This window comes from Podospora bellae-mahoneyi, chromosome 4 (assembly GCF_035222275.1).
Source record: "Podospora bellae-mahoneyi strain CBS 112042 chromosome 4, whole genome shotgun sequence".
NCBI lineage: Eukaryota > Fungi > Ascomycota > Sordariomycetes > Sordariales > Podosporaceae > Podospora > Podospora bellae-mahoneyi.
Genome location: NC_085883.1, coordinates 387,545 through 407,859, shown reverse-complemented (window position 1 = coordinate 407,859; position 20,315 = coordinate 387,545). Strand labels below are relative to the sequence as shown.

Below are 20,315 nucleotides of genomic sequence, written 5' to 3'. Positions count from 1 at the left end.
ACAAATGGTGAAAACCCAAGCGACATTTGAATCCCGAATCGCTCTCACAGAAAGACAACTCCAGCTTCACGAAGCAAAAGCAATGTGGAGACTCACGGAACTTGCCTTTCTCTTCATTCCTTGAGCTTTTCAACTTCAGCTTTTGGGATGGAAATGTTGGTATGTAGCCTTCCAACCTCCTTTCTCAAACTTAAAAGTGATGCCAGGTTGATCATTATGTTACTCTTCAAAGGAGTTCCAAGGAGGGGCACTCTATATAGTTGGGCAATAACAGCTCTTAGTATGATGCTTGCGGCATACACTATTCGCTAGTTATGTAGCAGTCGGCTGTGGATCTACATCAAAGAGAAGTGGATCAGTTCTGTTATAACACTCTACCCGCAGTATCGAGGTAACCAGGCTAACGCCCATGAATCTGCCTTCATCACAGCAATCTTGAAGCCACTTTACCGCCCTGGACTCTTTCTGCTCCAATGGATTGATGATATGCGTTATAAGCAGGACGGCATACGCTATAAGAAAAAAGGCAAGCGCGGCGCAGCATTCGTACTTTTTGCCACCCTGCCAGTGGTATCAATTCCGATTATCTGGACCCGGGGCTCACTGGGGCTAGATGAAAGGATGTGTTCGGGGTCACAGTCACCTTTCATGTGTGCGTGTGGGTTTCTTTAGGGTTCATAATTCGGGGATTCCGATGTCCGCCACAACGGCTTGCGGGTGACACTTCTCTTTACTGTCCTGCCTATTTTCTCGCTTTTATCTTCACCGGTGCTGTTGACGCTTGGTTGGGTCTTACCTGACCTCGCCGGCTCAGCGCCCGCAGGGTGGACAGCTGCTGGTGCCGTGATGACGGTGGGCAGTGCAATACTGCTGACTCTACGGAATGCTGTGAAATTTCGGGGCAGGGCTCAAGGAATGTGGATGCGATATTGGATTAGGTAGTTAGGTTTTTTGTATCTTCTTGAAGCAAACTCAGACCACCACCACCACAAAAGCCATCACTCAACTCCTCCCCGCCAGCAGCAACAGTCCCATTAGTCCAACCCCCAACGCCCCCATCCCCGACGTAGCCCGATCCAAATCCTGCAAACCGTATCCCCCTCCCTTATCCTGCTAACCGGCTTTGCATGGAGTTAGACTTACATGTTGCAACTAGTACTTACATATCCCTTGCCCTCATATAACTCCTTGAACGCATTGGACGTCCGGAAATCATCGTACCCAAAGTCGGCATCATCCGCAACGTCATTCTCTCCTTCTTCGTCACTGCTTGAATCCCAGCCGTCATCCAGTTTCATGGTGTTACTTTCAAGTACGATCGAGTCCTGTCATCATAAAAAGGTTATTATTCAACTCACGCCTATCTCAAAACACGATTCACTCACCTCAGCCTTTCTTCTCTTTGCCCGACGACCTCCATCCTTCCCCTCCTTTTCAGCCTCCCTCTTCCTATCGTCTCCCACCTGTTCCTCCCCATCTACCACCTCCCACTTCGTTTCATCATACACCTCCTCCGGCAACCTCACCCCCTCCGGCGCAGTGATAATCCCAAACTCACTACACAACCCCCCCACACCTCCATGCCGTCCAAACAAACCAACAATCCTCCTCCCCTTCCCTGGGACAAGAAATTCGGTATTCTTCCCTCCATGATGCCGTGCATTCAGCGCACCCATCCCCCTCCCATCACCCATCCACACCCTCAGCCCAACCAAAGGCCACCAGCTCCTCTCCATTCTTGTCACAGCTACACATTTGATCTCCACTCCCTTTCTGAGACCAATACACCTTCTTTGGTGACCGCCCGGTATCTTCCCTGGTTGTCCGCATGTCACGAACGTCCCGTCAGAATAATACAACATGGCACCGTCAAGCGCATCACCAACATGCAGCGCCAACTTTGTAGCCCTCACCACCTTCCCACCCGAGTCTTTCTTCTTCAACATCGCCCTCCAGCCTGTTGATCCCGAAACAGGAGCACCACCCCGCGGACCAACACTCTTCTTCTCAATGGTAATGCCCCTCCGCCCCGGGAGAGTGAAAACCGTGGCGGGGTGTAAATGTGCCCAAACATTCTGCACCTCTGTCTCCAGCCCATTCCCCGCCAGAACCTTTATGCCCCATGTCTTGTGCACGCTTCTCGCAATACACTCCTTGTCAAGCACCGCTTTCCACAGGCCAGGGCTACACTTCACAAACGAGGCCGAAGGCCATGGCCCCTGCTCCGTGCTGAAGTGTTTGATCCCCGTGGTGGAGGAAATCGTAACAACAGCTTTCTCAAACGTGCCAGATATCTCAATGACAGGCGGGTCAAGGCAAAAGAGGGTGCTTTTGTCGCCCGGGACGCGGAAGTGAGGTCGGGAGGCGCGAAGGAAGAGCAGATCGCGGAGGTGACCGTAGACGGAAACATCCCAGGCGCGATCCCACAGACGTTGACACCCGGCATGCTTTTCGCCATGACAAGACCCGAGGAAGGCCATGGGCCACTCAGCGATATCATCCACCCGCCTGGACTGTTCAGTCTTGGCGCCAAATGCCGTCAGGACTTGATAGAAAAAGTCTCGCTGGCCCACGGCGCAGGTTTGCCACAAGGGGGAGCAAGACCGGCCGTCTACTGAATCGCCAGATGGTTTGGTATCCAGCAAGCAATCGGGGATCTCATCCATGAACCTGGGCCAAGCGTACGTGAGGTGACTTCCGAACATGGCAAGCGACAGACCATCCGGGTCGTATCTCCCTCTTGCTGCATGCCCCAGGACCCGTTTCCGCTTCGCGTCAAAGTGGGAATCTAGAATGAGGCCGGCAACAACAGGTTTGTTTCTGGCAACGAACGGTCCGCCGCAGATCTTGAGGGCTTCGACAAACGCGTCTTCCAGTTGTGGCCCATCCATAGCACGAATTTCCGCCACTGTCCTGCTAGCACGGACAAGGTGCACACGCGGGACCAAGCCCATCGCCTCTTTGGGTGAGGTGAAAGAGTTTTGGACCTGATCTCGGGTGAGCGTATCCACCCCCCTCTCCTCCTCCAAGCAAAACGAGCGGCGGCCGGGATCTGCCTTTTGCATCTCTTCTGGAACGAGAGCCTGCCACATCAGGGCTGTGACGCGGAACTTGGCGATGGCGGCATCGAGGCTGGAGTGGGTGCTGCTCAAGGCGCCAAATTTGACAGGAGGACAGTCGATGGACAAAGGCGAGTCTTTGGCTATCAGGATAGCCAGGTGCAGCGGTGGCGTCTTGGTCAAGGGGAGGTACCGTATGCGGAGTTCGATCTTGTCATCACTGTCGTTTCCGGAGATGACGCTGATGGTATTGAGGCCAGGGGTGAGGAGGGCTAAAGCCTTGAAGTGGCCGTTGGAAACTGGCCATGGCTGTCCGGCTGGTCAGGCCTGCCCCTTCGAGACTCGGCTTTGAGCAGGATGTGATCGATAGCTGCAGCTGTTGTTCCAGTGATGAGAATGCATCGCTGGAATACATTCTCGATTGTGTCGGTTTTGAAGTTTTCCAGTGCCAACATTCTGATATGTATGTCTTGTCACAAAGCCGTTGCTTGATCTATGGCGGTCATGTTACTGTATTAAATATCTACTTGATGGACTTCCACCTGTCCGTCGGCGTGGATCTTGTGTAAGCGGTGTTGATTTTGGCATGATTCGCACTAACAACTCCTGGCTGAACTGTAGTGGCATATTGTTAGCAACCGCCCCTTTTGCTCTAGGCAGGCATTGGGGCACAGCGGTTGGTGCCTGGTGTGCCTGAAAATGCAGGGGTCAATCGTGTCAATTCACTCAAAAGTTTGGTCGGATCCTAGGTGAGAGTATTGAGGGTGAACAGCACCTATTTGGTTCCGAAATTGTTTGTCATTGGAGAGAGCCTCGTGATAAGTCTTGCAGTTTCAAGTCATGATCACTCAGTCGGACCTCTCAAACGACTTAACATATGCGACGACCTACTTCTAGGGGTACCCTGGGTCACTGGTGACAAAGCAAAACCCAGTCTCTGGTTATAAACGTAAAAATGACACCCAAGATCCAGCCGTACCGTCTTTTGTTTCTGGGGTGCCAAACCAATATTCGGCGAATTCCACCTCGCTGCCATTGTGTTCCAAAGCAAGACACAAGATCGAACTGCATCCCCTTTCTGTATGTTGACTTTATGCGGGGTCTCGGCTGGAAAAGCCTTCCATTGGCTGACTGCTGTGCAACTGGTAACGGTTCCGGGCTCTAAAGTGCACACATGTTCAGCGCTACACTCGGCTGTCTAGTCAATACCATTGCAATATATCAGCCGAGACATGGCACTATAAATCGGCCTTGGGAGATTGAGCTGAGTGGGAAACCAACACGTTCGATACCATGATGAAGCGAAGCATCGGACATCGCGATAGCATCGCACCATACACAAGAGTTGTTCGGCGAACTTCTCTGTCATGAATGCCTCAGTCCACAATGTACCTCACTGGAAGGTATAAAATGCCACCATGATCTTCTCTTCTACTGCCTTTCTTGGACACACAACGCCGCCCCATCAAGATCCTCATCTCAAGTAGAAGCTTAAAAATGAGATTTCTTCCATTGCTTCCCCTTCTGGGGCTGACAACCGCCACAGCAATCACTGCGCCCCGTGCTACCACCGGCACAGAAACCTCCCTCGAGCCCTATCAGTTCCGCGCCCTCAACCCCCGCGGCACTGTCCGTCTTTCTGACCTCCTCAACCCCCTCATCGGTTTCTTGGAGTGTTCACAAGGCGATGCCACTGTTCAGCTACTCTGCCGCGTCGTCGCCGCCAAGGTGAACGATGCGCTCGCTGCAAACAACATCAAGATTGACCGAAGCGGTCTTCTGTTCCAATACAACGACCCCACCAACGTCAAAATTGACACTGGCCATTCCTGCACGGTCACGGCCGAGATCACTGGCACCCAAGCCAATGCCAAGCTCCTCGCCGAGGCCGGCATCAAGTTCTCGGGTAATCCCATCTCCCTATCCAACCCCGGCATCTTCGTCGCCGACCTCCCCATCGAGCTTTGGGCGCGCGCCGATATCAAGCAAAAGTTCGGGGCTAGGGTCCTGGGTAAGTGCATCGGCGCTGGTTCCGACTCGTTCAACGCAGCTGGCTCTCTGGCCACCCGTGCTCAACTTGCCATCCTCTTCACCTTCGCACCTGCCCCCCTCAAACGCGATGCGGCAGGCAACTACATCCTCACCATCCGTCCCATCACCAAGGTTGCTGCCCAATTCAGCGACACGAACATCAAGTTCAACATCAGCGGGGTGTCCTTCCTTAACGGTCTTGTCACGGCCATCCTGGGTAGCACATCCAGTATCCTCAAGGCGGTAACCCACCTCTTCAAGGGTGACTCCCTCAAGGCAGTTTGGAATGACATCCTCCGGTCGGTTATCGATATTACTGCCGGCACGCTGCTCGCCACTCCGTTTGATCTTCTTGATAACCTTGTCGAGATGCTCGCTAAAAGTGTGATCGAGGAAAAGACCCAAGCACTTAACACCGCCTACAGCGGTGAGCTTGAGAAGGCTCTCAGGGCCAAGGTCTCGCAGGCACTCGGACTGAACGCCAATGGGGAGAGGTCATTCACCTTGAAGAAGGATATTGTTGAGTTGGTTGCCATCTTGGGCGAGAGGAGTCCCGATCTCTGGCTTCCCGACAAGCCTGCCAATTTCTGTTCGTCCGACGCCCAGTGTGACGATGGCAGATACTGCAACGGCGTCGAGAAGTGTGTGAACGAGGTTTGTATCGGCGGGTTCGAGCCGTGCACGAGACTTGATGCCATCTGCGTCGAGTCGACTAAGACTTGCCGAATCCAGCCGCCGCGGTGCGGAACTGGGAGGTGCCAGATCCCCCGAGATGCGGGCGAGTTGGCTGAGATTGAGGCATACTAGGATAGCACATGCTTAAGCCAGGGGGCTCGGCAGTGATTGTGCTAGGGGTAGGAGGAGTAGCGGAGTGGTGGGTTGCCTCTGGGAGAGGGGTCGGTAGTTAGCAATGTATGCGAGCTAGAGCGCTGAACGAAACAGTTACTCCAAAAGCAACTCTCCCAGTTTGACCAGCGTATTCTCATAAACGCGTGCCACATCCATGAACATGCGCTCTTTCTCACGGTCGTCCCACTCATCGCCATCATAATCATCCCCCTCTTCTCCATCTTGATCATCAAGTTCCTCCACCCTGCTAGTTTCCCCGTCATCATCATTGTCCAGGACGTCAACGATAACAACTCTCGTCTGCTGAACCGTGCTCTTGAGTCTCACCATATCTGTCTTGGACATTCCGGAGCCCCCGGTCGCCGATGCAGAGTTGAAGAAGCCAGGAAGGGGTTCAGAAGTGACGAAATCGCGGCCACAAAGCAGACTGGCAAAGCAATGGTCCAGTTTGGACAAAGTGCCGAATATGGTTGGTGAAGATGCCTTGTGTGCGACTGAAAAGGACGTGGGTGTTTGCAGCCAGTCATTGAAGTCGGAAGCAATGTTGAGAAGGTATGGTATTTGCAGGGCCGCTATGTCAAAGTCAGCAATGGTCCACACAAGACAGAGAGTGATGCAACGTACGTGTCCCGGATAGCCATATGATATTGATGAGTGGATCGAGGTCAGTTTGGCACAGGTCAGCCAGTGAAGTGTATGGTTTGATGTTGTTGTCGATCTCTTCTTCTGGTTTGGTGACCAGACGGCGGTTGATATGGGCGAGGCGATCTGAGATGTAGTTACGGATCTTGTCCTCCTTGGCAGAGCCTGCTTTGAGGGCGTGGCCTCGAGGGTGTGGTAATGGCGAGGCGTTGCCGCTGAATGTGTTGGCGGTGGCAGTCGAGGTCGCTGTTGGAGCTGGTGAGGGTGGGAGAAAGCCGCCCCCGGTTTGGTCGATGTTAGACATCCTCAGATTGGGTGTGTGTATGTGTGTGAAGATTGTGAAGATTGGAGTGTCTGATGTGTAACTCGTGTTCAATGCTGGGAAAGCGTGATTGGTCAATGTTTTTATGGTGAGGAAGATAGTAGTGGCATTGGTTGGTATGGTCGTCGTCGCAGTTCTTTATAGTGGCGGACAATGACAGAGTCGTCGTCAGGAGACTTGGTGGGGTGAGGTGAGGGGCCTGAAGCTCAGGTGGAGCCCTGTCAGCTGCGGGGGTCACAAGCTTGGCTAGGCCTCAGCCTCAATGTTCCGCGGTATCTGTGGCTGGTGCACACGCACTACACCGAACGGTGGGGTCATCAATTGACTGTGGCTGGTGTCGATTCTTGGACCACCTGCGTCACTGCCAAAATTTCGATTCCACATCCCCGGACACGGCAATTCCACCAGCGCCCGTCACTCTCTCAACAACAACCACACATCACCACCGCCAAAATGAACCGTCAATACATCGGTATGGGTGGCCAGGGCCCCGTCCCCCGCCGCGCGAAGAAGGGCTCCATGAACCCATTTACCATTGCCACCAACGCTCTCTTCTACTCTGAGAATGCCGAGATCACCCGCAGCATCACCATCTTTGGTCTCGCTGTTGCTTTTTTGAGCACTGGCTTTGGTGAGGCCTTCCTTGTGTCAGTATCATTCCAATACTTCTCTCTCTTGGTAACTGTCGCTGACTGAACATTAGTCCCGCTTAAACCCCGATCTCTGATCTCGAACGACGAAACTTGAAAAACCGAACGACACGACTAAGTTGTACGATAAGCGACTGGGAATGATGTACGGTAGAGGGAAATACTCGGCCAAATCGACAGCGATACGGCTACGGTGGCTTGGGCAACGTAATATGATGTACATAAAAGGATGGGGTGGACGACGGCGTTTACTGGTTTTGTTTCTTGTCAGTCACCAGCGAGTATTGTTGCAGGAATCTCATATCATGGATACCAACCGCCCCTCTGCCCGGCGTCCGGGGGAGTCATCACAGGCACATGGACATGGCTGGTCAGGATCCTGGGAACGGACCCCAAGTCAAGCGATAGCAAGCTCTGCATAGAGCTACACCAAATATACCTCCCTCTTCCCCTCCCCATTCACTCCAGGCGCAGCCTCCCCGTCCATAATCCCATGAACATACGCATAGCCCACCAGCCTTCTACCGTCCTCCCCCTCTGTTGCCCTTCTCAAAACCAGAGGCACCAAACTCCCCAATACAACCCAAACCTCATCCCCCACATTTGTTTCCATCGGCCCAGACACAAAATGGCCCTCTTCTGTTCGGAAAAACACCCTCCCCTCATTGGCACACCAGAAGTTCTCCTCGGCATGCATCACCACATGCGCCTTTGCCTGGTCATCCATGACCGTGCCGTTCGGCAAGGTGAGCACCAAAGTCTGTCCCATCTTCTGTGCCATCAAGATCTGGCGAGCGAGACGAAACATCTGGATATCCCCAGCGTAGGCTCTGCTGAACACTACTTGCCCAGCCTTGAACTCATATCGTACCTCAAAGACTTGGTCCGACAGAAGCGTGCGGGCTAGCGCATCTTCTTCTGGTTCTTGGGTTATTGGGTGGAGAGAGAACGGGTCAATGTCGAAGAAAGTCTGGAGGAAGGTCAGCAAGTCTATGAATAAACTTGTCGTTTCTTTGGAAGCGGGAGTCGTGACGGCGGAGACTTTCGAGATGAATCTCCCTTGCACTACCAAAGCATTGGGGTAAGGAGTGTCGATGGCAAGATGAGGGATCCTGCCTGGCCCAGGGGGGCAAGCCAAGAAGTTGGCAGCGCGTTCTCCGATTTGAAAGGGGGTGAGGGAGCCGTAGGTTGGGCCCCAGCATGGCACCCATGATGGTAACTCTGAACACAAAGGGGAGGAGCGAAACTCGTGGTGGTGGAGAATGGAGAGGCTTCTGGTGTAACTGATCATTTGCATTGCCACCTTGGTGTAGAGGTCGTTTGCGGAGAGGTGGTAATCAGGAATCAGGTCGATGGGTTCATCGCAGTTGCTGAGAAGGCCCAACAGGCCGTAAATCTTGTCGCGCGGGTCGGTAGCCTCTTTAAAACGCGTCTTGTCTATCAGATATTTGAGCATTTCAATTTGCTTCATCTTCAGCATGTTCAATGTCTGTCTGATGCCTTCTAGCTGGCCCATGGTGTTGGCAAACATTTCGAGGGTTGCTTTCTGGGCCTGAGGCAGCGAGTTCCAAAAGCGCTTGCAGCAATCACCGCGTGCATAGTGGCGTGGAAGAACGGCTCCAGAATCTTCAATAAGACCCATGGGAACGACGATCTCGCCGTAGATGGCGAGGACATCCCGTTGGGGTAAGATGGCTTCTTGCAAGACCCAAGCTCGTGACCACCACGGTAGGCTGACGAGATGGGCAATTACATTGAGAGCCCCTTGCCAGGCTGATGAGTCCAGAAGGCCCTGGCAACACACCTTCAGACATCTCCCATTTGAGAGCATCTTCATCATGGCAAAGGCACCACACTGGTTATGTCGTAACGTTTCGAGCGGTGGCATCTCTTCATCGCGGCCATGCATGGGATCCTGCTGTCTCGCGAAGAACTGGTCAACCCTGTGCTGATCTGCGGCATTCAGGCCATTTGATGGATCCAACTGTCCCCGATGTGTTAGTAGAGTGCGAGCTAGCAGTAATATACTGCAGGTATGTACGAACTATAGCCCACATAGGGACCTCTCTCGAGGCGGGTTTATAGCCAGGTTGTTCCGGTGAGCTTGGCAAACGGAGGTATGTTCCCCAGTCGATTATGACACCTCGAGAGTCCAACTAAGGTTTTCTAAAACTTTTAGCACATGGCTATGAGCAAAAAAAGGCTGGTGGTAAAAACCCACCCCGTCTTTATGCGGCGGATGCTCTGTGTGAATTAACATAGTGGCATCCCGAACCCAGTGCGTCCGCGGCGGATCTTCCCACAGCACCTGTTGCTCGTGCGGTATGAGGTCGAGAACACCACTCTCGCCCAAGAAAACCTGTACGTCTGCTGCACTCTTGTATATTCTAGCCATCAGCCCTAGCTGATTTGTCTTCTCGTTTGTGTCTAGCTGGTTGATGCACACAGCGTCCACCCAGAACACCTTGACGTCGATACTGGATCTCAGCCGCCGCAGGGCAGTGATCAGGTTCTTGGTGGCCTGGAATGGTGAACCCTCCACGGTGATGAGGCCTGTGTCTTGAGGGTTACCCCAGACGTAGGAAAGAGCGTGGTATGCGGGGTTGTCGTCGAGCGAGACGGTTTGCAGCTCGCAGTAGATGTTGTCGAGCCATCGTCCTGGGAGGAGGCGCAAAAGACGGATGGAGTGGTCCTGCTGATCGAGGTGTTCATACTGCAGCTTTGATGACGACATCATACCACAGGATCAAGACCATGTGTTTGGTGTTGCTAAGCAACAGGAGGGAAAGAGCGACTCTCGCTGCTGTTGAGGTGTGGTGCCTTCCATCTCAGCTGGCCTTGGCACCCAACATGGAAAGAACGGCTTGGGCTGACAGTGCCACTGACTTTTCAGCTGACAGGATCACAGCTATCACAAAATGGCTTTGCCGATCAAAACAGTTCAAACATTCGTTTCATGGCAAATCTTTCCATTGTTTCGCATCTCCTTTGATCCAGCCAATTCTATCTCTCTATCTTCCAGTTCTTGATCTTCCTCCCAAAAAGCCATGAATGTTAAATTCCCAGCAGAACCTCTCTCAGTTACCCTTCATCCTCTTCCGCCCTTCCTCAAACATGAGCAACAGCCCACCCAGCATCCACACCCCCGTCACACGTAACCGGGCTCGCAACCTTAATCCGCCCCTCCTCATCATATCCCTGTCTGGTGTGGGCATCGATATACAACTTGACATCGTACGTCCCAAAATCCAGCTGCTTCCCCTCCTTGCCGCGAACCCTGAATTCGCAGGTACCAAAGGTGCCGAGACTGTGACACTGACCGGAGCCGGCCTCGGTAGAATTGAGGGTCCAGTAACCGGGGATGTTGGCGGGGGAGGACTTGGTGGGGATCACCCAGCAGTCAGAGGCCTTGGGAAGGTTCGATGGTGCGGTATTGGGGGTTGGCCTCGCTGCAGAGGTTGGTCTTGGACGGTTTGGGGGTGTGGTTGAAGCGCTTGGCCAAGGGGATGCCGGCGCTGGAGACAGACTTGGGATGGAAGCCGCCGGAGGGAGGGGGCGCCCGAGGGGCGGCCATGACCATGGTAGGGAACTTCATTCTGCGGCTGTTGAAGTGATGTGTGGTGTTTTGGTTGGTAGGTGATGTTACTGCAGGTGGGAGTGTGTCTGCGATGATTGTGAATGGAAGTCTGTCAACGAAGGGGAGGAGGCATCATTATATCTACCAAGGGTCTGGTCTAGAGGTAGTTTCCCGGTCAAATGCACACATCGCGGAACCGAACTGCACCTCTGCTTGAGCAGCATGGATCATGAGATCCTTTGACGGTGGCGAACAAGGGCACAACGAGGTCATTACATCAGGGACCCTTCTAGACACCGCTCAAGCCAGACATTGCCGGCGGAAACCCATGCACTGCCAATGATCCCATATACGCTACTTGATGTCGGATCCGAGAAAGGCAAACACCTGGCTAATATTGCTCAGCGTCAAAGAATCGAGCAGACACGGGGCTCCATATAGTCCGCATGAACAAAGCTACCGCCAATCAAACGTCAAGTGTCTATAATTGTTTTCAACATACACTCAATCACAAATACGTCAACTCAGCTTACAACACAGCCACGAATCCCATCAACCCCCAAATCCCCATCCAAAGCCCCCAACTGGCAAACGCGCGCAGTCCCACAGCACCAGACAACTCCTCTGGCGTCAAAGCAGTATACCACAACACCCTCGCGTTCGGCCCTCCTGGAACAAACGGCGACTTCAAATACGTCTCAGTAATCCCCATCGATTTCGGATCCCTCCCCTTCTCCGTCTCATTCCTCGGCCCGCCCAACTTTCCAAACACCTGCGGCAACGCCGACGACAAAATCAAAAACACCTCCTTCTTGTCCTCTGCCCCGAGGGCAAACGCTGCCGTCGGCGCTGGGGTGACACTCGACAATGCCGAACGCCGATGCCAATCCCAGCTCTCCAGTGCCAGCATCTGCGCCGTGACTTCTGCTGCTCGGGAGGATCTCATATCCTCTGGAGGAGAAATCGTCTTTGTTCCGTTCGCCCTCTCTCGAGCTACCAGCTCTCCAATGGCGCGCTTGTCATCGTCGGAGAGATTCCCCATCCCCAGAAGAGCCAGCGGGTCCTGGCTTGCCCAGTCGCGGAGTGCTTCCGGTAGAATCCCACGGGCAAAAAGACCAGTGTACAGCGCGCGCAGGCTGAACTGGACGGAGCTGGAGGTCCAATTGCTGTTGACGTAGTCAAATGTCTCTGTTGAGTTGAGCTCAGTGAGGTCGGGCATGAAAGCCCAGTATCGGCCAACGAGGCAGTAACTGGGGTTGATCCTTCCGGCATCTTTGATAGCGTAGGGGTCTCGGCCGCAGAGGTCGAGCGCGGCGTATTCCATGCCTAGGTGGAAGTAGTCGATCTTGTAGGGGGTCAAGTTAGGGGAGGAGGAGTTGCTGGTCCCTGTTGGGCGGGGGATGGGGCTGGGGGTTTCATTGGGAAGTTGTTGCTGGCGATGGAACAACTCTGCGCGGGCGGTTAAGCCGGCGAGAAGAGACAGAAGGATTTCTTGACGCATGATTATCAATGATGGGCGTTTAGAGAGAATGAAGAATGACTGACGTATTTGGAGGGCATCCTGTCAGTCTTTAAAGCCCGTGATGTTCAGGTTTCGCACTGCCTCGCATCTCACCAAAGCTACCCGCTACCTAGTAAGGCTTGGAAACCGGCGATTGGTGGTTGATCTTGACGTTGCTGCCATTGGGAGTGGGTCTCGAGGTGTCGCTGGCTGGAATTACGAGTAACTTTATTTAGGCAATGCTGATGCTTGGCAATACAGCTCGGATTTTGCATCTCTTGGTACACCGCACCGACAACATGCCAGCTACCTTATAATACCGTGGTTGTCTCAGTTTTCATCGACGTAGTTCAACGCCGTCAACGTCTTTCCAACACCCCCCCACTGTACAGTGCATATATAGGTTAATCCTGACTCTGAGGGTGATTTTTGATCGTCGTTATCGCTTCCTCTACAACGCCAGGAAACAATAGGTAAACAAGATAAGGTAGGTGACTAGGTAAGTCAACCCGCAACCAGGGCTACGCACCACGGAAATATATGCCTTTATAGGGTGGCATCAGAGAAGGAAATTTGATACCAGGGCTGTCAAGCATGTCTCCCTTGAACCGCCCTCTAACGACATAGCAGCATTCGGCCATGGGATATTCTTTATGATATATAAGGTACCTGATATACCTATCCTCCAAGTCCATGGAGCTAAAATCCCTCTCGGCCAACTTGACGCACTCACACCGTGATGCGCGGCAGTGTTAGCGGTCTCGAAAACACAAATAATCCGGGACTTTTTATAGGGAAATGCTTGGCAGAAGCCTCGCACTGACAACCAATCTACCGTAAATGGATCAACGGATTGTCGAGTTAACCCTTGGTCTCAGTCCAAGCTTCTTCACTTTATGGTCTGAGCTTCTTCTGTCCGTTACCCCAAGATTATCAGGTGTCAGTCCGAGCTTGCATTGTCTCTAGTCTGAGCTTACTTAATAAAGTACCTGTAACTAGCTAGTAATCTGAACCCTTTTCTGGCCATACATTCCAATACCGAGTTGTACGGCATACCTTACCACCACTACGTGAGGGCTCTGTCCTCGTCAGAGCATTCATGGCAAAAACCTGGAGACGTGTTAGGATGGAGACATACGTGCTTTCATGTTGCGGTTAGTTGAAGTGCGTGATAAAAGTGTAACTTCTTCGGCCTTAGGTAACATCAACATGACGCCGGGCGTTGGGGAATATCTGTATGCTGGCGCCTTTAAGTACACGCACTTTACCTCTGGATTATTCAGTACCTGGAAATCTTTCATCACAGTTTGACCTTAACACACAACTTAATTAAAGACTTCACGTCCAATCTGAATCGAGGACGTCATGATGGTCCACGCCCCAGGTATCACATTCCCTCGACACAACATCCCTCACCCAGCTCCCCCTGGGAATAAACCAAGCCTTGAAAGGCAATGCTTTCGTAACCGGTCCATCAGTGCCTTTTGTATCCACGTCCACCGGCGCACCCAACTCATTCAACTCAGGCATGATATCAAAAGCCCACAACAGCCGTGCGACCGCTATCCACAAGCCATTCCGCGCAACAAAGCCGGCCGGGGCATATCCGGCGTCCATACCCAAACCCAACGATGGGAAGCTCCTCTCCCAGCCACGGCTCTGGCACAAACGCTTCCACATCCGGGCCAAATACAGCCTCCTCCCGTGTAATCGCCCAATGATTCGGAATCACTACCGAGTTGGCAGGAATCCGCCAACCTTCATAGCTGCTCTCCACCTTGGTAAAATGCGGCACCCCCGCCGCGCCCGCCGGCCGCCACCGCATTAACTCGTTCACAGCAGCAGTAACATACGGCAACCCAGCCCGGTCATCAAAGGCGGGCAACCGCCCCCGTCCAACAACACGATCCAAGTCCCCCTGTGCCTTGTCAACCCACCCCCTATGGCCCTCAGTAACACAAGCCAAAACAAACCACATGATCGTCTCCGTGCTCGCATCAAGCGCAGCATCAGCCATAATCCCAATATCCAACGCCAACTCATCCACAGACATAACAACCTCACCCATCCCATCAACCGCCCTCTTCATCTGCCGCGCAACATTCCAACTCCTCCCATGCAACCCCCTCTCCAAAATCCCCACGTGAAGGGCCCGTTGTTTCCCCCAGTGCTCCGCCGCCTCCGCCTTCCAAGGAGCCAAAAATCCCGGCAGCCGGTTCAGCACAGGGAACGAATCAACCAGATACTTTCCCGCCTGCGCCAGCTGGTCGAACTCGTGGTTTACAGCGTGAGCCTGAAGCAGGATGGCATCATTCGCCTCGCGGACCCTCTGCCCGTAAAAGAGGGTGTAGATCACGCTGGCGGTCATGCGCTCTATTTCGTCGTGGGGGTTGATTGGTTTCCCACCCCCACGTAAGAGGTCAAGGAGGAGCTGTTTCGACTCCAAGTATTGGATCTTGACGTAGGCCTTTGCCGCTCGTTCGCCCAGCACGGGGCTCTCGAGCTTTTTGGTGGAGTTTGAAGCGTTGGTCGTATGGTCGGAGGAGCATGTGCATTCCCTGGAGGGCCAGCTCGTGCGCGACGACAAAGTGAGGTCTGTCCGAGAAGGTGGCACCTTATCTGGCGAGGAGGTCGTGGGCTGCTTTGTTGGTGGTGAGGACGATGACGTGCTGGCCGGCCATGTTGAGGTGGAAGACGGGGCCGTAGGTTTTGGCCCAGGTGTGGAATTGGAACCATGGGTGGGTTTTGGGTGCTTGGTGGAGGTTTCCGATAATGGGAAGGGTAGGTGGGCCGGGTGGTAAGGGGAGGGAGGAGAATTTGGACGTCTTTTTAGAGGTGATTGCCCTGGTGAGGAGAAGAAGAGAGACGATGACGGCGGTGGCCGTTCCCAAACATGTAGGGAAGACATTTGATGTCGTCTAGCAGGTGGAACGGTGGCGGTGGCGGTTGATCTGAGAGGTATTTCAAGGGGGAGGGATGGAAACTACCATCTCATATGACTTTGGTGCCTGACCGAGCAACATGGTTATGCAGCGGGTCGTTGGTAATTCGTTTTCTTGACATGAATCCATCAGGCTCTCAACCAACAAGTTCCCAACCTCCAACAAGTGGTCAATATTTGGATAAAAGATGTTCGGTCAACCTCGGCTGGCCTGGTTGATGACATTGCAGCCGTGTCAGCACCAACCTGCATTGTACACAGTAAATTCAAACTTTTCCCACTCAATCCGAGCGGACCGAGCTTTCCCATTGATCTACAGCGTCAGATCCCGTCCAACCACCATAGCGTCGCCGTGAAGGCATTACGCGGGAGTAAACAACAAGCACTGTAACCATGCAATCGGGAGACCTCTGGTTCATCCCATCGTTAGGTATGGAAAACATCATGCTCTCCGGTCGCTACAGCCGCGGCGGGCCAAATGACTGGCAAAATATAGAGCAAGTCTATATTTATCCTCCTGGACCAGTTGTTGAGTGAAAAAGACCGGGCAGTCTTTTGGGGATTGGTCGTTCGAGCTATCTGGTAGGTCTTCGAGCGGATAGATGACATTGAAGCTCAGATCGAGTCTGGCCAAATGATATGTAGAGCTCGGATGATATACCATTGGGAGATAACAGAAGTTGAAATAAATACAAACCTTGGGTAAGTAGTCGTGATAAGCACTTTATACAATAAAGTCCACGAGGAACCCAGCATTGTCTCTTGAGTCCAACTCCCACGCAGATGTCTCAATTGCGTTACAACTTAACCACAACAGAGAAGCGGTCAAAACATCCATCACGAAATTGAAGCTAGAAAATTCACTCTCGGCTGGTAAGATCGCGGTGTTCAGGTTCGTCCGAGGTGCGTGACAACTGCGAGGAGAGTGAGAAAGCTGCATCTCTTCGGGCTTGTGATGTACAGCCTACACCTAAAACAGCTTATACCCGTAGCACAAGCAGTCGGAAATATCCCTGATAGGGAAGTCCTGTGGAACACAACAGATGCAGGCCCAAGAACCTATCATCTGTCGAATGTCAGAACCAAGCATGGTACTTGCTGGGAGATACAGCTTGCAATATCAGTCCGTCCTGGTTCGTATCCTCTCGGGTTCTAGTCCCGCTTTAGCTTTATCTCCTAGTCTTGCCTTCCCGAGCCGTCTCCGACTTTTGAGGCTATGATGAAATTGAGGATGATGCCGGTCAGTAATACTACATCCCGCCGTCTCGGCCTCGCACGGAATGGCCCCGTTGTAAGGCAGCAGATGTATACTGGAGATGGGCAAAGTCCGAAGATGTCGGCTCTTTGCATAGCAGTAGTTCGAAGACAATCCAGAAACAGTCAAAACAGACTTAAAAGGCGGTCGTATGTCTATTGTCCAACGTAGCCGTTTCAGTTCTGTCCAAGGCCTTTCCAAGCTGCTGCCACCATGGCGACTTCTGTCCCGCGTCCACCGGCACATGCCGCCCTTGTTGTCAGATCTCTCCCCTCAGCCTCAGCAGAGGAACGTGAGAAGATTCTGGAGGATGTTGAGTACAATGTTTTTGCCTTCCCCGCTGGGCTCCTTACTTGTGACTTTCTGTCAGATTCTGGCACCTCGGCTATGACTGATGTCCAATGGGCAGCTTGTAAGCGAATCCTCCCATTCCGAATACAGCTGGCAAAGCCACTGTGACTGACCTGATGATGAAGTGGTGAGAGGAGACGAAAGCTACGGTCGTAACTGGGGTTATTACTGCCTGCTGGACGCCTTCCGCGATATCTTTGAGCGTGGCACCAATCGACACAACGTCATGGATAAGGTGCTGGCAGGTAAGACCGATGTTGCGTTTTACCAGACCAAGCTACTCGTATCCTCCAAAGGGGGCTTCGTGAATGGTGGCCGCCATCAGCTCGAGCACCCCAACTTCTTCATCCTGCCGCAGGGGCGTTGCGCCGAAACCCTCCTCTTCTCCACCATGAGCGCCATGATTGCAGAAGGGTACGGCTCGCATCCTGAGCATGAAAAGCCCGCTGTCATCATCAGCAACGGGTTCTTTGACACCACGGGGGCAAACGCCGCTGTTGCAGGCTTTAACCTTCAGACCTTCACGCAGCCGGGCTTGACGGATCCGTTCCCATCGGCTTTGATTGGTGTCAAGAACAACTTCAAGGGGAATTTGGACCTGGCCGCCACCAAGGCCTACCTGGAAGCGAACCCCGGGAAGGTCAGCATGATCTTGGTGACAATCACAAACAACTGGGCCGCTGCACAGCCTGTTTCGATGGCGAATATTCGCGGTGCCGCTTCTCTGGCCAAATTCCATTCGATACCATTGTTCCTGGACGCTTGTCGGTTTGCGGAGAATGCCTACTTCATCCAGAGATATGAAGATGGATATGCAGACAAAAGCATTGCCGACATCGTTCAGGAGATGTTTTCATATGCTGAGGGATTCACCATCAGCTTGAAGAAGGACGGGCTTGCGAACATGGGCGGTGTGCTGTGCTTCCGTGACCAAGGTCTGTTTGCACAGAGATACGAGGGCATTGGGATGTTGCTTAAGGAGAGGCAGATCCTATGTTATGGGAATGACTCCTATGGCGGCAGTACGTTGCATCTGTCATTATGTCTCCGGGTAGTAATACTAACACGCTGTCTCTTCAGTGAGCGGCCGTGACCTCATGGCAGCCTCGGCTGGTCTGTATCAAGTCACCGACCAAGCCTACCTTTGCCACCGCATCACACAGGTCCAATCCTTTGCCCAGAAGCTCCAGGCAAATGGCGTCGCAGTGCTGTCTCCCCCTGGCGGCCATGCGGTCTACCTTGACATGGACCAATTCTTCTTCGGGTGCAACAGGAAGCTCGAGGACTTTGCCGCCGTTGGCTTCACGCTTGAGCTGATCAAGAAATACGGCATCCTTGCTGCCGAGGCCGGCCCATTCGGTTGGGCGTATGATCTCAAGCCGATCGAGGAGCGTTCCAAGATTCCCAATCTCGTCCGCTTTGCCGTACCACGTCACGTGTATTCTGATGAGCACATCGACTATACTGTGGCAGCTATCATGGACTTGTATGAGCGAAGGCACACGGTCCCCAATGCTGTCATCACTCGGGGCAAGCACATGAAACTTCGCCACTTCTCAGCAGGCTTGAAGCCAGTTGCGGTAGATCAAGTTATCAATGACAGCTTTCTCGGCGAAGCAAGCAGGCAGCTGAGGCATCTCTCTACCGCAACTGGACAAGACGCTGCCGCCGCGGAGGAGTTGACCCAAGCCCTTGCCCTGGTGACTGGTGAGTGGGGTAAGACGGCGGTTCCAAAACAACTCGACACGACACGGTGGATGTCCGGCGTCAGCAACGACGGATCCGCGGTCGAATACTCGGTTTCCATCAATCAGGGTACCGGGAAAGCCGAGTTGCGCTTCTTGACCGAAGCCCAACCTCTTGGGAACAGCTGGGCACATCTTGTCGAGGCTGCACTTTGCGCCAACCAAGATATTGGGAAGAGCTATCCTTCCATTGTCTCACTCGAACGCTTCGACGCGATCCGTGATCTCTTTTTGCCCCTATCCTCCCCCACAGAAATGAAGTTGGCAGCCTGGCACAGCTGTGCTTGGTCAACGAGCAAAGGACCGCAATGGAAGATCTACCTTGACCCGTGTGCCGCAGGAAAAGAAAATGCTACCCAAACAGCCCGAGAGGCTTTCTCTCGGCTCCGCTTGGATACGGGGTGGCGGTTGATAGAAGGGCTTCTTGGTCCCAATGACCGTGTGATTTATTTCTCGCTGGACTTGGCGTCCAACACCGAGGAGGCCCGTGTGAAGGTGTACATTGCCCATGGCGGAGCCGATGCCACGTCCCGAGCTGTCGTGGCCGAAGTCGCGCAGAAACATGCCAGCATTTGTCCTGACGCCGACGCCTTTGAAATTCAGCGCTTCTTTGCTGCTATGGCTGGGGATGAATTCGGTCGGGACAACAGCTCGAACCGAAGGAAGTCTCTGATTTCGTGCTTTGCCTTCTCAGGAAAGACTGGTGAGCGACCGGTAGGAACAGTGCACTTCCCTGTCGATGCTTATGCGGCGGATGATGCTGAGGTAAAGAGAAGGGTCGATGGATATTTGATCGATGTAGGCGCATCGGTCGCGGCGAGGGAGAGATATGCCATGGTGCTGGCTGCTGCCCAGCGGAGGCCTTTGAGTGACGGGCGGGGTATACATGCCTGGGTCAGTCTGAAGCAGCGCGCTGGGGGAAAGATGGACAATACCCTGTATCTCTGCCCAGAGATGTTTGGGCCTCGTGGTGCGTTCTGACTCTTTTAAGTCTGAAGGGTGTTAAAGCAGGAAACTGTGTGGCGATGGATAGTGCGATAGATATCACGGGACCGGAACATGTCCTGGAAGACAACGAAGTGCAAGAGCTCCTTAAAACCAGCATGGAGCAATTTGGATCCAGGAGATAGCGTTGTGTAGGCATCGATCTTCGCCGAGATATTTGAGGTTTCGATAAACTCGCATCGACTGTTTAATCGTGATTGACATCATTGCAGCTATTCTCATCGCATAGTACCCCCGTAGACAACAGCTGTGAGGAATTGGATTCCGGGTTGCGTTATTATCTGGCTCACAATCCAACCACCGATGGCCACCATCCAGTGAACACGATGACGACCACGGTCAAAACTATCCAATTGATCCTGGAATCGCGACAAGAATACCTCGAGT

At 53.1% G+C, this 20,315-nt stretch overlaps 9 protein-coding genes across 9 annotated transcripts; 3 read left to right on the top strand and 6 right to left on the bottom strand.

Annotated features, from left to right (window-relative positions):
- Positions 1 to 1,349: 1,349 nt before the first annotated feature.
- On the bottom strand, positions 1,350 to 3,092 carry QC761_401160 (uncharacterized protein; the record flags this gene model as incomplete). The annotated part of the gene is made up of 1 exon (XM_062878399.1): positions 1,350 to 3,092. One exon carries the CDS (start codon positions 3,090 to 3,092, stop codon positions 1,350 to 1,352), a length of 1,743 nt encoding a protein of 580 aa, XP_062731824.1.
- Positions 3,093 to 4,513: 1,421 nt separating this feature from the next.
- On the bottom strand, positions 4,514 to 6,885 carry QC761_401140 (uncharacterized protein; the record flags this gene model as incomplete). Its single annotated transcript, XM_062878397.1, has 2 exons — positions 4,514 to 6,511; positions 6,564 to 6,885. 2 exons carry the CDS (start codon positions 6,883 to 6,885, stop codon positions 6,033 to 6,035), a joined length of 801 nt encoding a protein of 266 aa, XP_062731822.1. The 3' UTR covers positions 4,514 to 6,032.
- QC761_401150 (uncharacterized protein) lies at positions 4,557 to 5,897 on the top strand (the record flags this gene model as incomplete). Its single annotated transcript, XM_062878398.1, has 1 exon — positions 4,557 to 5,897. One exon carries the CDS (start codon positions 4,557 to 4,559, stop codon positions 5,895 to 5,897), a length of 1,341 nt encoding a protein of 446 aa, XP_062731823.1.
- Positions 6,886 to 7,246: 361 nt separating the features above from the next.
- QC761_401130 (uncharacterized protein) lies at positions 7,247 to 7,616 on the top strand (the record flags this gene model as incomplete). Its single annotated transcript, XM_062878396.1, has 2 exons — positions 7,247 to 7,550; positions 7,607 to 7,616. The coding sequence occupies exons 1-2, from the start codon at positions 7,357 to 7,359 to the stop codon at positions 7,614 to 7,616; spliced, it is 204 nt and encodes a 67-aa protein (XP_062731821.1). The 5' UTR covers positions 7,247 to 7,356.
- Positions 7,617 to 7,977: 361 nt separating this feature from the next.
- Positions 7,978 to 10,356, bottom strand: QC761_401120 (uncharacterized protein; the record flags this gene model as incomplete). Its single annotated transcript, XM_062878395.1, has 3 exons — positions 9,775 to 10,356; positions 9,599 to 9,709; positions 7,978 to 9,537 (listed from the first exon to the last, which is right to left on the bottom strand). Exons 1-3 carry the CDS (start codon positions 10,288 to 10,290, stop codon positions 7,978 to 7,980), a joined length of 2,187 nt encoding a protein of 728 aa, XP_062731820.1. The 5' UTR covers positions 10,291 to 10,356.
- Positions 10,357 to 10,953: 597 nt separating this feature from the next.
- Positions 10,954 to 11,148, bottom strand: QC761_401107 (uncharacterized protein; the record flags this gene model as incomplete). The annotated part of the gene is made up of 2 exons (XM_062878394.1): positions 10,954 to 11,068; positions 11,096 to 11,148. 2 exons carry the CDS (start codon positions 11,146 to 11,148, stop codon positions 10,954 to 10,956), a joined length of 168 nt encoding a protein of 55 aa, XP_062731819.1.
- Positions 11,149 to 11,659: 511 nt separating this feature from the next.
- On the bottom strand, positions 11,660 to 12,631 carry QC761_401105 (uncharacterized protein; the record flags this gene model as incomplete). The annotated part of the gene is made up of 1 exon (XM_062878393.1): positions 11,660 to 12,631. One exon carries the CDS (start codon positions 12,629 to 12,631, stop codon positions 11,660 to 11,662), a length of 972 nt encoding a protein of 323 aa, XP_062731818.1.
- A 1,534-nt stretch (positions 12,632 to 14,165) lies between these two features.
- QC761_401100 (uncharacterized protein) lies at positions 14,166 to 15,539 on the bottom strand (the record flags this gene model as incomplete). Its single annotated transcript, XM_062878392.1, has 1 exon — positions 14,166 to 15,539. One exon carries the CDS (start codon positions 15,537 to 15,539, stop codon positions 14,166 to 14,168), a length of 1,374 nt encoding a protein of 457 aa, XP_062731817.1.
- Positions 15,540 to 17,031: 1,492 nt separating this feature from the next.
- Positions 17,032 to 20,191, top strand: QC761_401090 (putative secondary metabolism biosynthetic enzyme). Its single transcript, XM_062878391.1, has 3 exons — positions 17,032 to 17,239; positions 17,304 to 18,200; positions 18,259 to 20,191. Exons 1-3 carry the CDS (start codon positions 17,041 to 17,043, stop codon positions 19,902 to 19,904), a joined length of 2,742 nt encoding a protein of 913 aa, XP_062731816.1. The 5' UTR covers positions 17,032 to 17,040; the 3' UTR covers positions 19,905 to 20,191.
- Positions 20,192 to 20,315: the final 124 nt, after the last annotated feature.

Excerpts from the sequence above, each read along its gene's own strand:
- QC761_401090 (XM_062878391.1), top strand. The coding sequence starts at position 17,041 with ATGGCGACTTCTGTCCCGCGTCCACCGGCACATGCCGCCCTTGTTGTC. Across the intron at positions 17,240-17,303 it reads TGATGTCCAATGGGCAGCTT|TGGTGAGAGGAGACGAAAGC; the intron begins GTAAGCGAATCC and ends CTGATGATGAAG. Across the intron at positions 18,201-18,258 it reads GAATGACTCCTATGGCGGCA|TGAGCGGCCGTGACCTCATG; the intron begins GTACGTTGCATC and ends CTGTCTCTTCAG.